Genomic DNA, 17,315 nt, shown 5'->3' on the forward strand with positions numbered 1-17,315 from the left:
GCAGGGAGTTCCTCACAGTTTCACATATCTTGTAACTTTTCTAGAGGAGTAATGTAAAAAACTTGTGGATTCAAGTTCTCATGAGTTCATTTTTGACTACTGATTTCTTTTAGCATCAACATACAAATTAGTAGTGCTTCATAGACTGATTATGAAACTGCATTACCTGCATATTTTTTTCAGTTTCCAGTTCAGACTTGTTGACCTAAGAAACTGCTCTTCATTATGAAGTATTTACTTTGACATCAGTTACTTGTTTAAATTCTGCCTCTTAATTTAAACAGTCTTTCTACTAAATATTTGACTGGCATAAATGCAGTGTACAGTAGGTAAAACTGTCCAGCTACTAGAATGCTTTCTAAACTTTTCATACTGTTTATTTTTAGTAAAACTCTTTTTTTCTTTCATGTTGTTTTCTTCCACTCATACATCCCACATTTCAGTTCTGATAGTGCTCTGTTGTCTGTACAGACCTGTTTTGCAGTCTCCTCCTCACGCGTCATTACCATGGCGGCTTGTCTTGACCGAGTGCTGCCATACCATGGCAGTCCATGACATAATGCTGGGATAGCCAAGTAGTGCAGCTGGGAGAAAGTCTTATCTTAAAACATAATTTTGAACAATTTAGATGTATTTATAATTTCAAATCATGCTACTGCCATAAGTGTAGCATTAGCTAAAATTCTGGTGAAAATTGAGTTAAAATCACTTAGTAGTGTATGAAAGTCATTAAATGGGACACATAAGGACAATTTCATTACCAGAATTTTAGATTAAGACAGTGTGTGGTTTTGTAGCAAAATTGCATTTCTTTAAGTGGTGGGTGCAATATTTTGTTAGACATAATAGATCCTTGCTGACCTCATAATATAAAAGTATCAGCACAAGGTTAAACCCTATTTCTACATGGGTGGAGAGAAGCTACTCTTTTTATTTCAGAAGAAGAAGTATTTATTTCAAAAAGAACTTCAAGCTAATTTTCATTTAGCATCTTGTTTCTGTTATATTCCCTTTAGTGGCAATTTTGACCTTTTCTCTTTTTCAGCTTTCAAGATTTTGATGTTCAGGGATCTCGACGATGCAGCTCAGATTGGTTAACAATTGGAAGCTACAAGAATGTTGAAGGCTATAGAGCATGTGGCTCTTCCATTCCCTCACCATACATCTCTTCACAGGATCATGTTTGGATAAGGTTTCATTCAGATGATAGCATCTCCAGAAAAGGCTTCAGATTAGCCTACTTTGCTGGTATGTTTCAAATGATACCTTGTATAATTTTATGGTTTCACTTTTTCTTTCCTGTTCCAAGAACTACTTTCTCCATCACTTCCTTCAGAATTAACAGAGTGCAGTACTGACTACGGGTCTTTCCTGTAGTCACCTCAAGGTCTATTGAAATCAGAGAAAATACAGATTAGGTAATGTATTTTGATCCCATGCACAATGTGAATATTCAAAGTAGGAGTAACAATAAGCACATTGAATAGTATTTGGAAAGAAAAGGTTAGCCAGTTGTTGTAGGCACCTGGAAGTTCTTTAAACATAGTAAGATTTGAAATTTTTTCACCAGACAAAAAATTAATTTATTGAAGAAGTTGGGTAAACTTCTGAGTATCATAAATACAGTGAGAGAGGAAATAAATGGCAGGATTTTTTTGTTTTGACATTTCTCACAGAATTTGCATCATTTTTCCCATCTCCAGAAGGCATACTATCTTTTAAAAAATAAATCTAAAAAAACTCCTCCCCATTGATAGATTCCAACCAAGTGCAGACATGGTTCTGTACATGCAAAATTTTTCTTATGTAATTACAGGATGTGATAAGAACTACTTATCAGTAGTAATAGTTTGAGACTGGTTTGTGGCCCAGCTTTCAGGGCAGTGTTCTACCTGGGTTTTGTGCACTGTCTCACCAAAAACATGTCAGGGAGCAGGGAAGAAGCCCCTGGCCAGTCAGACATCCTGTGCTGCCATTTCTGCCAGTGGCCAGGGGAGCACTGCTGCCTGTGTCAGGCATCAGCTTCTGCCCTTTTCACCTCCCTCTTGGAGCAGGTGCAGAGGAAAGGCAGCATTCCTTCCTGAGGGGCTTTGAGAAGGAAAGATACCTTGGATAAAAGTGTGGAATGGGTAGGGAAGTTAAGCCATGGGCTTTGTAGAATTTTTCCTCTTTCCTCTCTTTTTCTCTGACCTTGAGACAATTACATTATGTAACCCCTCTTGGAAGAAGCTCTAACATTTCCAGTAACAAGCAGTTTTTTCTATTAATTGATATCTTCTATTTTGTGTTGTAGATTAGAGTGCTTAAGACTTTAATCCTGTGTTTATAAATGTCTTTTTCTAAAGAAATAAGTTTTATTTTGGGGACATTTGTTAATTTTTTTAGCAAGCAAGCCTTTCTGAAACTTCGGCTTGAGTTTCCTCCCTATGTTTGATACAATACTTAGGAAGTATTTCACAGTTGAGGAGAAAGTATAGTGTCTCAGTGATCAGAGTGGTCTTTTTATGTTTTAAACTAACCTGTACATGGGGGAAGAGTTGACAGTTGCTTTAATAATCATCTGGTCATTTCTGCTTTTTAGTGTCAAAAAAGGCTACTGAAATGCTAATGCATTTGCTATGCATTCAACTATGCCATTATGTTTGGTTTCTTCTCATTAGCATCATGCAGTAGTTCTCAGATTAACACCTCAATAGATTATTTAATTCAATGTTTTTAAGGCTACTCTCAAAGTTGGCAAGTCATCGTAGAAAAAGGGGGAAAAAATAATACATCAGTTACTTGGATGCAAGTGAGGCCTATCTATGCTGGAATGATCAAAACACTACAGATTCCAAGTACAAAAGTGATCATTAGGGAGCCCCATGTTTAACATCTGATGTGGAACACAGATCTAGTGAATTGTTTGAATTAATTCTTGCTTAAAAAAAATAATAAGTAAATATTCGTATTTAACTTAAACCAGTAATAGGAAAGAAAAAAGCTTTATGGGTAGTAAGGGTACTGGACTAGAAAGTAAATTTTGGGCCACTTTTATTTGTCTTTCTTCCCTCTGTCCTCCTCCCACTACTTATTTATCAGCCTTTTAAATTACAGGAGTTGAAATGAGATAGAGTTTCCTAATGGTGATGTAGAGTGGAAAATAAAGTTACTTAATGCACTAAGAGGTCAATGGCCCCTATAAACACAGGGAAGAATTGTGTTAGTCCTTTGGCTACAACTGTGTATAGGTGCTGCTAATCATCTTGTGCTATCCTGAAGTCTTTTGTGGTACAGCTCCCAAAGTTAGTACGTATTTAGTACGTCTCTTATCTTTTTAAGACTCTAATTTTTGATTCATTGGTAAATTTTCTTCATGTAAGGATTGCAGGATTGGTGATTAAAAATGCTAAACCAAGATCAAGTATCCCTGCTTTTTTCTGGGATGTTTAAAAGCTTGTTGAAGGAAGAGCTTGGGTTGAAATTGTATTTGTTTTGTTACTGCAATATTCCCATCCCAATATTTATAACTCTGTGTTAAAGCTTTCTTCTCAACCTCTTCCAGGTTCTGCAATGCATAAGGACTGAGCTAGATTATAATCAGTACTGGAAGGCTGAACATGAGGTTCAATGATGCATCTTCTCCTATCTCTTATTCTGCTACCTCCTACCTACTATTCTATTACCTCCAGCTATAGAGCTTAGTCAATCAATTTAGGTAGGACTAGTCTGGCAGTTCAGTTCTACAGGTTCTAAATTCAAGGTCAAGGTTCCAACTTTGCCATGCTAATATTGTCAACCATATGTATGTCTGAATGTACTATAAATACTTACATATCTATAACAGAACAAGAAGATGGTATGCTTTATACTGCATCTGTTCTTTGGATTTTTTTGGTGTGAAATGAACATATTCTGAAAATTAGTCACTGACAACACATACATTTTGCTCTCCTTTCATTCTTCAGTCTCTGAAAGCAAATTTGTAGACTTAAACATTCTTCAGCAGTACATAAAACATTTATCACTCTTGATGATTTCATTTTACCATGCATTCACTTTTTAAAAGCCTAAGCATTTGTGAAATTTTAAAACTGTGTTGTACTTCTCTAAAGAAAAATTATTATTTTAAGCTAGTGTATTTATTTTCAATGCTTTTTAAGTATTAAAGAAAGAAAAAAAAAAGAGAACAAAAGTGTGATATGACTTGACCTATCACAGCAGATTAGTTCCAGCAAGAAAAACTCAAGCTAGCTGTGAAAACTTTTATCATGTTGTATAGCAAAGCACTGGAACTTTAAAAATACTTGATTGGAGAAGGCCCTGGAGAGCCTAATCAAACACCAGTTGACCCTGTTTTGAGCAGATGATTTTATTAGATGGCCTCCATTCCAATCTGAATTGTTCCCTTGTAAAAAAAGATAAAACATGCTTCTTCATGGGCATTAGGATTCAGTGAGTTTATCATGCTGCCTTTCCTGTTTCCTTATTAAAACTTTAGGTAAAGTGTTCCTTAGAATGAATGCATCTTTGTCTAGTTTATTTTCTGAATTACTGTTGTGTAGGACCATCTGCATTGCAGACTTGTTTTAAATATTTTGACCATGACAGTTTGTTTTATAGCAAATTTTACAGTCTGTACTGTGGTTTGTAGAAATAACTGATTGAAAATTATGCAGCGGTGTTTGACTCAGCTGAATTGTTGCAGAGTTGAAATAACTTGGATTCCAGGTATGCTTCTGTATTCAACATGGCTGGAACTTTAATAAGTAAAGGCATGCCTGTGTTTTTGCATTTGCTGCACTCCCATCTTAGTTGCTGCAGGAGAGACAGGAACAAACAGTGGGAACAGGAGAGGGCAGAGGTTTCTTTTTGTGGTTGGTGATAATATGTAATCTTCAGCTGTCAGCTTCTCTCTTGCCTTAGATCCTTTGGTACAAAGTAGGAACCTCCAAAAGTAGGAGACAGTCTCTCTGCTTTTCTGGGAAAGAATTTGAGGTGATAACCAGTACTGCAGCACAAAATGTTTCTGTATTTTGAGTGATAGATGAGAGAGTGTTTTTCTAACTTATGTTTAGCATATTTGAAGTCAAATTTCTCAATAGCTATAAATGAGCATTGTTTTCTTGCTTGGGTTAAAGTTATTTGACTGAAATCAGCTAAGGATAAAGTCCATGCTGATGTGTTGATGGAATTTTGACTTGAAAAACCTGTTTTGTCTTGAATTTGCTAAAAGTTGCCATGGTTTAAAGGCACTTCAGACATTTGCTTTGCCCTTCTGGAGTACCTGGTGCAGCAAATAAACACAACACAAACCATAAAGAGCTAAACTCTAAGGAAATATTTTTTTTAACTTACAGGGAAATCTGATGAACCAAGTTGTGATTGTGACCAGTTTCATTGTGCTAATGGGAAGTGTATTCCAGAAAGTTGGAAATGTAACAATATGGATGAATGTGGAGACAATTCGGACGAGGAAATCTGTGCCAAAGCTAATCCTCCGACAGCTGCTTCCTTTCAGCCTTGTGCACCCGATCAGTTCCAGTGTCTTTCCCGCTTCACCAAGCTTTACACTTGCCTTCCAGAATCTTTAAAATGTGATGGTAACATTGATTGTCTTGACCTGGGAGATGAAATAGACTGTGATGTGCCAACATGTGGACAGTGGTTAAAATACTTTTATGGTACTTTCAGTTCTCCCAACTATCCTGACTTCTACCCACCTGGCAGCAACTGCACCTGGCTGATAGACACTGGTGATCATCGCAAAGTAATTTTGCGATTCACTGATTTTAAACTTGATGGTACAGGTTACGGAGACTATGTCAAAATATATGATGGATTGGAGGAGAATCCACGGAGACTGTTGCGGGTACTGACAGCATTTGACTCTCATGCTCCGCTCACAGTTGTTTCATCCTCAGGACAAATAAGAGTTCATTTTTGTGCTGACAAAGTGAATGCTGCAAGAGGGTTCAATGCAACGTATCAAGTTGATGGCTTCTGTTTGCCCTGGGAAATCCCATGCGGAGGGAATTGGGGGTGCTACACAGAGCAGCAACGCTGCGACGGCTACTGGCACTGTCCAAATGGAAGGGATGAAACCAACTGCACCATGTGCCAAAGAGATGAGTTTCCCTGCTCTCGAAATGGTGTTTGCTACCCTCGTTCAGATCGCTGCAACTACCAGAATCATTGCCCTAATGGTTCGGATGAAAAGAATTGTTTCTTCTGTCAGCCAGGCAATTTTCACTGTAAAAACAACCGCTGTGTGTTTGAGAGCTGGGTTTGTGATTCTCAAGATGACTGTGGCGATGGCAGTGACGAAGAGAATTGCCCAGTCATTGTGCCCACTAGAGTGATAACTGCAGCTGTCATTGGGAGTCTTATTTGTGGATTGCTGCTTGTCATCGCACTGGGATGTACTTGTAAATTGTACTCACTCAGGATGTTTGAGCGAAGGTAAGTAGAACTCAACTCTATTAAATATTGGGGTGTTTTCTTCTGTTTGTACTTGAAGCAGTTTTGTTGCCATACGGATATTGTTGCACGTGATTTGTAAAGACATTGCTCCTTTGATAGTAAAAAGAGGTTTGTTAATCATAGACTTTATCAGATTGGAAGGGACCCATAAGGAATATGAAGTCCAACTCCGTACTTCTTGCAGGATATCTGAAGCTAAAACTTGCTAGGACCTATGGCTGAACATTGTCCAGATGCTCCTTGAACTCTGGAGGCTGGGGAGCCAATTTTCTGGGGAGCCTGTTCCAGGGACTGACTACTACCCCAGTGAAGAAAAGGGGATAGAAGTATCCTGATCACTTCGCTATAGAGGGTTAAAGCTCCAGATGGTGTTACCAGAAAGGAAGTTTGGGGAAACTGCAGTTAATGAATTTGCAATTGGTATCACAGTTCTGTATATAACAGCATGTTTCTTCTCTTGTAGGCTGATTCACACCAGGATTACATATCCTTCAGTCTTTTACAATAATACAGGTGTTACTTGTGGTGCTTTTTATATTTAGCTCATGGGTTTGAGCTGGTTTGATTATTTTAAATAAATTTATTGTTAGATTTGTGGTTTTGCTCTCATTTCAGCTGGACAGACTCACAGGAATGCCTTTATATTCTTTGCCAATTAAATTTCAATTAAATTAGCAAAACTTCATCTTCTGAAGTTTTTATTTCAGATTATAATAGTCTGATGTACTTTCATTCATTCATATATATATGTGTATATATATAAATCAGTGTCTTATGTATTCGGGAATTTCTTTTCTCTTTGAAAGGTCATTTGAAACTCATTTGTCAAGGGTTGAGGCTGAGCTGTTAAGAAGAGAAGCTCCTCCATCCTATGGACAATTAATTGCCCAGGGTTTAATTCCACCAGTTGAAGATTTCCCTGTTTGTTCCCCAAATCAGGTAAGATTTAAAGTACCAGGCAGACCCCTTATATTTTAGGGAGACTGAAATAAAAATATTTTAACTTTCATCTGCTTCCTTTTCCTCTTTAGCATTTCCTTTTTCTCCTTTCAAGTCAATAGTGTTATACAAATGATTAGCCCTTGAACAAAATCAATGGTACAGTAACACCACAGTTTCCTCTGCAGGCTTTCTTTTGTTGGCAATGCCAGTAATGCACACTATAGAACCCCCTCTTGCATGAAAAGTAATAGATTGGTAGATCTAATTGTATATTCTGTGTTACTGTTGTGAAAATAAAGATTGCAAGATGGCACTTTGCAATTTGGGAAAGAAGACCTAGACTTCTAATGTGGAACGGTAGTTCACATGCACAGTGTGTAGGTATGTTCATGCTTGCTGTGCATAACAAGATGATGGGGAAAGACAGGATGTCATATCATATAAAATTACCATGAATGAGTAATAAAGCAAAAGCTAGTAAATGGCAGTCAATAGTTTCTAGTCACCCAGATTCAGAGATGGATGATTAGTGCATTTCTTACTTGGTTGATAAATGAGTTTCTCTCAAAAAGCTTTTCAAGGAGTTAAAAAATGTCTTACAGTTATAAAGCTCTTGAGAGAAATAGAAGTCTTAGTCTGGGAATCCTGGTGTGTTCTATTAGAGTTGGCATTAATTATATTGTGTTGCAGTTAATACAGCAAAGTTTATGGTAAGAAAAGATTGCATTACTATTGCATGTTCTTTCATGCTCACATGTTCACAAGCAGCTGGGATCTGCCACAAAAGATTAGAGGAAAAGAGGAAAATAAATTGCAATTTGCATGAGAAGCTTTAAGGAAACATTGTAAAGATTTTTTGGATAGCTAAATTAGCACTGAACTTCGTTAATGAATCTAATAATTGTCTGTAGTGAACACTGTAGAATCCCTTGTTCTTTTTCAGTAGATTACTGTGGTTATAATAAAGATCAGTATGTTCCTGTTTCAAACCAGTTCTGTACTTTTACAAATTTGTCTTGCTGTCCTCTTTTCCAAAAAAATTAACCTTCACCAGTTTATGGTGGATCTGTGTTCACAAGTCTCTTGAGGTAGGGTTAGCTTAGGAAAGTCTCTGGAGACAATGCAGTTGTCATACAGATAACTTGGAACAAACCAGTGCTTCCTGAAGAAGCACTGTCTGAAGGATGGTGGAAGAGAGATGAAGGTGACAGCATGAGAACACTAAATTTCAGTTTTTATAAATTAAGGGAAGTACATGCATGTATGTTAAGGGTTTAATCAGGGAATGACTCTTCTGAAGAATATTCTAATTTTTTTGCCATAATCTTAATGAAAAGTCGTGAATATGGGCTTTATCCTCTAAATTAAACACATTTGTGAATATTTTTAGAATGATGGGCACCTGGAAGATCTTATTAGCTGAGGCAGTGTTTTCTCTAAGTCAGGGATCTCCAAGATAAAGGAGTTTGTGTTCTTATGTTTATGTTACCTTACAGTTGAATAGTTGTACAGGATTTTAAACAGGAAAATTCAGGTATGCATTCTTCTGTAGCTGGATCACTAGAAAATGTATACTGAATTTGGGAAATTTATAGTTTAGAACACATAAGGTAATTTTATTTAAACAGAAGCATTAAAGCATTTTGGAACTGGAATTAACTGATTACATCAGAAAGGGAGGAAAAAATTCAAACTATAAGCCTCTGCTGGAGAAGATACTTAATATAGTCCCTTTGAGGAAGCCCTATGGTAGTGGATAAAGAAGGTGGCCACCTTTGTTAAATCTTTCTGGAAGACTTTGTTTACAAATCCTAAACTTTTTGAGACACATTTCTCTGTGCTGTACTGTAAAATCCACAGTGACTATCTTTTTGGTAAGACTGTAACAGATTTTGTGTGCGTGCTCTACTGGCTCTGTGGTTGTATTTTTCTTTAATCTGTGTTCCATATCCAGACTATAGTGCCTTGTTTTCATATTGTCTTTATTTAGAGATCATTTTTTAGGGCAGAAATATACCTTGTATTGAAGTCATTGCTCTTTTATCGCCTTTGCATATGTATTTCCACTTAATTTGCCTGTTTATGTTTTTCCTCTAGAGCATCTAGACTTTTGTCATGACTTTTTTAAATAGTCTTTTTAAATAGCCTTTTGCTGCATATGCCAGATCCTTATTAAGAAGGATGCAACATTTTGTAATATTTAAGATTCTGCATTTAACTTTGTTAAATGCTGTTTTGCATAATAATAGTTATACCAGCAGACTATCAGTGCTTGATTGTTGCTTGTCTTCTTATTTAGGCTTCAGTTCTGGAAAACCTCAGGCTGGCAGTACGATCTCAGCTTGGATTTACCTCAATCAGACTTCCTATTGCTGGCAGATCAAGTAACATTTGGAATCGAATATTTAATTTTGCGAGGTCACGTCATTCTGGATCGTTGGCATTGGTCTCGGCAGATGGAGATGATGTTGCCAGCCAAAGTACTAGTAGAGAAGGTGAAAGAAATAATACTCACAGAAGTTTATTTTCAGTTGAATCTGATGATACAGACACAGAAAATGACAGAAGAGACACAGCAGGAGCAGTTGGTGGTGTTGCTGCCACCTTGCCTCAAAAAGTCCCTCCTGCAACAGCAATAGAAGCACCAGTGGGAGCGTGTGGGAGTTCCTCTGCTCAGAGCAGCAGCACGGATGGTGGAAGAGAAGTGACCAGTGTAGAGCCCCCAAGCACAAGTCCCGCACGCCACCAGCTCTCGAGCGCACTAAGCCGTATGACTCAAGGCTTGCGCTGGGTACGCTTTACTTTAGGGAGATCAAGCTCAGTGAATCAGAACCAAAGTCCTTTGAGACAGCTTGATAATGGGGTAAGTGGAAGAGAAGAGGATGATGATGTTGAAATGTTAATTCCAGTCTCTGATGTAGCATCAGACTTTGACATGAATGACTGTTCAAGACCTCTACTTGATCTCAGCTCAGATCAAGGACCAGGGCTTAGACAGCCTTACAGTGCAGCACATCACAGTGTAAGGTCATGCAGTCGAGATGGCCCCTGTGAGAGCTGTGGCATCGTACACACTGCCCAGATACCCGACACTTGCTTAGAGGCAACAGTGAAAAACGAAACTAGTGACGATGAGGCATTATTACTCTGCTAGGTACGGATTGTTTAGGAAAGATTGTGTACAAGTTGGAGCAATATCTGTCATTGTTTTGTACTTCACAGTTAAAATTAGTTTTTAGTTTTAAAAAATCCAGGACAACATTATGTTAAAGCTGTTTTAGCCTGTGTGGTTGATTAAACTTTTCTTATACTGGATGACATTATGGAACTATAAGAGTGAACATTTTAATGGCTCTGAATACACAATGTGTGTATCCAGTATAATTGGATTACTCTTTAAACTGAAGTTTTCCCCATTAGTTTCAAATTTAGTTTATCCTGGTACTATAGTTCAAACCCAAAACACGGCTGCTCAAGACTTAGTGGCTGCCTGTTTAACCCCATATTAACAGGTGAATTTGTACAGAATTATTTTCCTTTAGGAACTGACTCTGTTGTATTATTGCCAACATACTTGTAACTTAATATACTAAATATGGTAAGGATTGTTACTGTAAAATATGTACTTTTCTTTGAGTTTATTCAACACTTTGTCTAAATATTCTTGAATTTCATCATAATGTGAACTTACTTAAAGGGAGGAGAAACTTTCTTCAGGAGTATTCTTTTTCTTTCAGAAGTACAAAATGCAATGATATCTGAAATTTAGGCATAATAGATAAAGTGATGGCAAAAGCTTTTTTAGCACTGACTTTCCTAAACTGCAATCTAATATGGTACAAGCCAAATAGTATGTAAAATCCCCAGTCATTAGTCTTTTTGATTTGAAGTAAAAAAGGGCCGAAGATATTACAATATGTGTTAGTTCTTTGAATATCCAATATGTACAAATACACTACAGAATAAGTTCCAACTGGTAATAGATCTTTCCCTAATACTGTAGGTTATAAAGCTTGTTTGGTCTCAAGGGATTTGCACTAAAATCATATTAAGGTCTCTAATGAGCTTAGTGCACAAGCACTATCACTTTAAGTACTATTATTGTCTAATATTGCAATGGCTATATATTTCCATGGCTCTTTTCTTGGGGTGTTGCATTTTTGTTGCAATTGAATTTGCTTTACTAATTCCCTATTTATTCATTGTATTTAAAAACTGGTTTACTCAGTTGCAGACTGGTTGTTTAAAATAAACCAAAAGAAAACCCTTTTAGTGTACTTTTTATGATATTACATGTTGGAGCAAAACAGATCAGTGAGGAAAAAAGCTCGTAACTTCCAATTTTGTGATAAGCAGGTTAATACGTGGCTACTAGTGTGACAACAAGAAACTACACCTTTTAAAAACAAAACTGTCAACTACTGTTTTATTTATTCTTTGCCAGTCTGTTTTTAGTAGGCTTAAAGATCCAGTATGAAATGTATTTGTGTGTGATTGTATGCTATTTATTAAATTTTAAATACTTTGTTGAATGTCATTTTAAAGCATGTTTAAAGTCTTGTGCATTTCTGTCGTGTTATGCTGTCGGGCAGAACTGACTAAAATTTTAATATGTATCAAAATTAAATTGAATTTTTGTTATGTTTTTGAGGTACTTTTAAAGATAAATCCAAGGTCTGTCTGGCTTTTTATTTTTTTTTAAATCCTCATCTCTGAAGTACAAATCACATGCAGAAGGAACAAATAATTGAATGGATTCCAAAGTGTATATATCTTCTCCCTCTTCTCTTTATTCACAGACACTGGGATGAGAAAAATAAACAATTTTACCATCTGGTTGATTTTTTTCATGTGAGTTAGCAGGTAAATTCTGAGTTCAGGATGCAATGACATAGATTTGTGCTTTTGAGGAACCTTATGTGCAATACAATTGTAAAAGATTTTATTATAACAACCCATGCGGTTTCAAGTTTCAGAACAGATCACATCACACTGGTACCAGATCAGGTACAAGTTGGCCCATAATTACACGTACTCAAGTAAAAGTCATCAATGGCCATTTTTATTCACATTGAATAATATCTAAATCTGTGGGTAAGCTCTAGTCTGATTTCAGTAGCATTGCTTATAGAGCAGACAGCTTTGCAATAGGAACATGGTAACATACCTTGAAGTATATGTGAACAGTATGTCCTGGTATAAAATACTGGGTTTTTAAACCTTCCTGATTAATTGTCTTTAGAAAGTGGTTGTGGAAATGCTTGTCCCTGAGGCAGATAAATTTTAAAGAAAGAGTCTTCACAGAATACCTTCAGTGTTTAACACACTAAATTTGTTCCATTTGTGATCTAAATTTGTTCCATTAGATGCCCCAAATAGCATGTACCTATGGACTCCATATTGCAGATGTAAAAAGAACACAACGTTTAATTTGTTTTAAAGGAAAAATGCTACACATTTAACTGAGAAGTTGGATTTGATTGATAATTTGAAAATTGTAAATAAAATTCATATTTGTATGAGGTGAATTTGTTGCAGTGATTTTTTTTTTCTTAGTGATATTAAAGGGAGTGATTGATTTTTCTTTTGAGTAATGCATGAGTGATTGGTTGCATTTGTTTTGTTTGGTTTTATTGAGGGTTTCGATAAGACATTATTACCCTGTTTCTTTTTATGCTGGAGAGCTTGAATTAGTATTTTGTTTAATTCATTCTTGATTTAGCTGTGCTACAATACTAGGGCAGTTTGAAAAAAATGTCAGAAATATTTACTGTAGAATTATCTTGTTTTCTGTAAGAAATCACTTTCATCTGCCAGCTTTAAAGAATCTAGGTTATTGTGAGGCAAGTTTTCTCCTCGTGTAAAGTTATTTAAACATGGAAAGAGTTTGTCACCATTCTTTTTCACATACCACACTTTTTTTTGTCATTTGAAACATTAGGGAGGGATGACTGAGCTTCAGATGGTGCAAGGGCTTGTTTTGTTTCCAGAGTTCATTTTCAGTACAAGTTCAGCAAGTGTTGCTGATAACTCTTCTTTCAAAACAGGTTCCTGGAGCGGATGCTGGAATTAGTTACTGTATTATGTGTTCACTTTCTGTCTGAATGTCAAAGCATGAACTCGTGCCAAAGCTTGGATTCAGTCCAGGGAAATCAAGTTCAGGTTGGGACACAAATACTGTTTCAGTGAAGTTTATATATTAAATACTCACTGCAGATCAAATCATGGCTTTTTCTGTTGGGATGAGATTTTGCTTCCTTTCTGAAAAGTGAGTGTTTTATTCTCCTGTATACATCTCCAGATATTCAGCTGTGTAGGTTGTCCTGAGGAAATGCTGCACATTTCCCATAAATCTTGGTTTAATTCAAAAGTTTTAATCCTCCTCCAGTTGTGATGAAGCTTTCTGTGAAGTCTTTTGTCAGTTTGTGGGGTTTTTTTGACTGTATCTCTTTTCTTCCTCCCTTGTGATTTTCTGAAAATAAGCAGTTGGTAACTGAATTCCTCCAGGACATCAGCTATAAGTCAATTGCCTAGAATGGGGTGTGTTCTGAAAGGACAAGAGAGAAGACTGTCTTGTCCCTTTGCCATGTCACCAAAAGTATATAGAGGTAAGCAGACAGATATTTAAAACTCTTTCCCTTCTATCCTCCACTGGGATTTCACTAGTTAGCTTTTGCTTCCAAGTGATGTCCATAGTTGCACTTGGACTTGATACAGAGAAGTTCTATAGCACAACATTCAGGTCAATATGTCTAGTTGAGGTTTCTGTTCATGTGCTGTACCCACTATCTGCTGAGTAGTAACCTGGGGGAAGAGAATGTGGGATTCACTGAACTGAAGTATTATCTAAGAATTCAGATGGACAAGACTCCCCATGTCATCAATGGAGGGAAAAAGAGACATCGCTCTGAGCAGTGTCAGTGATTCCTAATCACATTTTGAGAAAAGGCATTTACAGTAAACAAAATTTAGCTAATCTCTGTGAATATCTGAGCACAAATTAGTGTTTGTGATATTTTTACGTGCAAACTGAAAAGAATTTAGCAGATGAGTTTGGTTTCCAGCATTAATTTCTCCTTGTGACCAAGTGACATCCTTTTATCAAAGAACCAAATAAAAGACTCAAATGCAAGTGAAGTTTTTGCAAGATTGAGGTTTTTTTCAGATCACAGTTACCTTTTATGCTGTTTGTGCAGGAAAGAAATGGGTGGAAAACACAGGAAGCAAAAAAGTCACTAGTTGAGTCACTAGATTTTGAATTTGAATTTTAGAAAGGTTGTAATAAAACAGACAAGACACTCTAAAGGAATATGATTATATTACATTGCACAAAGTTTTGTTAGTTTTTTTTAAGACACACAATTGCAGGAGACCTTCCCAAAAATAAGTCATAGTGGGTAGGACATGTCAAATCAGGATATAAGAGAAAGAAGGAAGGAGTTATGGTTTAGTGTGAACTTCCTTACAAATAATAAAGGTTTGTTATGCAAAATGTGAAGGACAAAGAAATAAACTTGCTTTAAGGAATAAGGACATGATCCCTGAAATAAGCATACATTGTACATATTATCTAAGAGGCAGGTGTCTGAATTCAGAGCAGAAATCTCAATTTCAGCAGAACATGATGACTTATGGTGTTAGAGAGGTTCAGTAGAATTGCATTTGTACCTTTGCAATGAAATAAGCATGCATCTGAAGGTGTGCCAACAGAACTGAAGAAATAGATATATCTGCTTCTCCAGGTTTGTAAAATTGAGGAAAAATTGGTAAAATACATTGGTTTAATCTGTTGTCTTTCCTGTGGTTAGTTAAAAACCACCTTGAACAGTCACAGTTGGAGGAAGAAGTTTTGGTGCACCAAAGGAAAAAGAGGAGCAATATACAGAATAGTGAGGAATGTCATAAACTGACAGCATATTTCTGTAGCGGCATGGCAAGGAACAGAGATGTTCAGTTTTGCTTTCTCTCATCCTACTCTGTTAGCCAGCAGTTTTAATTCTGACTTTGTGTTCCTTCAATAGATGCTGAGTTTGAGGGTTGGAGAAAATACAACTAATATTTTGCAGTGGGATTTTTTTTTGACAATGTATGAGTAAAGATAACAGTTTCCAAAGATAGCTAATCCCTGTGCTTTTGTGGTTATGTTTCTTGGAGTCTGGAAAAATCCTACCTGAGAACTTAGTTTCTTTGACTGAGGTTGTGCACCAGGAAGTAACTGACAGGTATGATGAATTGGTTTTTTTTTTTTTTTCCCCATAGTACTGTGAGACTTAGAACTTCAATGCCTGAGTTGAACTGTCTCACACATATTTAGAAAGTGGACATTTCATTGGACCCTTATGAGCCAATGAATAGTGAAAAGAGTAAAGAGCACTTTGAGAGAGAGTATGAGGGTTTCTTAGTTGCTCCTCTGCTGGATTCCTGGTCATTCCTTTTTCTTTTTTGGTTGTACTGTCTGCGGTTCACCATTTGTGTTGATCAAAGAGGAGAAGACACTTGGCCTTATGAGAATCAGAGAAAGTCATTACTTATTGTTTCTCTAAAAAGTAGAATGGTCTTCAGCACACACACATCTTTGGCTGCCTTCCCTTGTGTCACATGTACGGGACCCAAGGCTGGGTGCTAATGGGCTTCAACACTGCTGATGTATTTGGGGAAAGACTGGCACTAGGGCCTTGGATGTAGCCTAGTATTTAGGAGAGCATATTTATAGTTTAGGTCATGTGGAACTAGAGGATTGAATTCCTTTCTTAATGTTTGTTAGCCTTGTTTGGTTGTAGAAAACCATGGGGAATGCTTGCTAGTTTTGGGAAGCTTTTACAACTGAAGAAGGCTTGGGAGCTTAGGTTTTGAAACCTCACCACTTGTTTGTGTCTGAAAATCCATCTCATGAAAGTAGCCAGCAGACTCTTCTGAAAACTTGTGAGATTTTGACAAGGGCACCTGACTCGTCTCACAATTACGAAAACTTTACAGGTGCCATTACATTTAGACTGTCTGGCTTTTTTGAATGTGTTAAATTCCCACTGCAGAGAAGAGTGTGAAAAATCCCAGGTAAACAGGCATTATGTATTTTTTAAGAGGAGTTGCAAAGAAATGCTTACTGAGTATTCAGTCCTTCTGACTTTCTGAATATGGCAAAAGATAACAATTCTTTCCTTTCTGCAAAGCCAGAGTGCACCTCAAACTCACCAATTCTCCAAAACCTAGTGCTTTATCCATCATTACTGAAAGCTTTGGTACTGGTTTTGTTAATTTTCTCACATTGCAAATGTTCATGATCCACTCGTTCTTCCTTGGAGGAAAGTTGTCAAAAATAAGTAATACTATTAATCGCACATCTTCATTAGCTGAGCTGTCTTTCTGCTGCTCATTATCAACCTCTAGCTTCCTTCACAAAATGTCTCTGTTTGTTCAAAAGCCTATTTGTCTGCTGCCCCTGCATTTTGAGATACATTTCAGCTTCACCGACTTTAATTTGAAGGTTAACGCCAGTAAGAGTCCTGGAGTTAAGAAAAAGCTGAAGACTGTGTGGTGGTAGAAGAGCTTTACAGCACTAGGGTATTGTAAGAAGAATGTGAAAATGGACACAAATGGAAGATAAGAGTAAGGTGTGATAATTAAAGGAGGAGTTAAAAACAAATAGTATTTTATGTGGGCAGGTAGCAATTAAAGGTTCCAGGATGAAGTGGGTGAAAGTATGTGTCTCAGAGGACTTTAAACTGATGGTTTCTGCATTATAATGACTTTTAGATGTCCTCAAGGTTTGCTGGATGTTCCAAACTTCAGTCCTCTGTTTCTTGCAAACATATTCCTGAATTTGCTAAATTATTTTCATTTGGTAAATCATGGATGTGGATTCTGTTTCCTTCAGAGTTGTTTAAATGGGATCAGTTTATCATTAGGCTACT

At 36.8% G+C, this 17,315-nt stretch overlaps 1 protein-coding gene across 1 annotated transcript in view; it reads left to right on the top strand.

The window, feature by feature from the left end:
- The window catches only part of LRP12 (LDL receptor related protein 12), a 49,354-nt gene extending 36,422 nt beyond the window's left edge, over positions 1-12,932 (top strand). Inside the window, exons 4-7 of the mRNA XM_074553653.1 lie at positions 1,046-1,248; positions 5,340-6,441; positions 7,269-7,401; positions 9,704-12,932. Of these exons, the coding sequence (XP_074409754.1) occupies positions 1,046-1,248; positions 5,340-6,441; positions 7,269-7,401; positions 9,704-10,558 (2,293 nt within the window). The 3' untranslated portion in view covers positions 10,559-12,932. The remainder of the gene's footprint in view (positions 1-1,045; positions 1,249-5,339; positions 6,442-7,268; positions 7,402-9,703) is intronic.
- The last annotated feature ends 4,383 nt before the right edge of the window (positions 12,933-17,315 follow it).

This window comes from Zonotrichia albicollis, chromosome 1 (assembly GCF_047830755.1).
Source record: "Zonotrichia albicollis isolate bZonAlb1 chromosome 1, bZonAlb1.hap1, whole genome shotgun sequence".
NCBI classification, from domain to species: domain Eukaryota; kingdom Metazoa; phylum Chordata; class Aves; order Passeriformes; family Passerellidae; genus Zonotrichia; species Zonotrichia albicollis.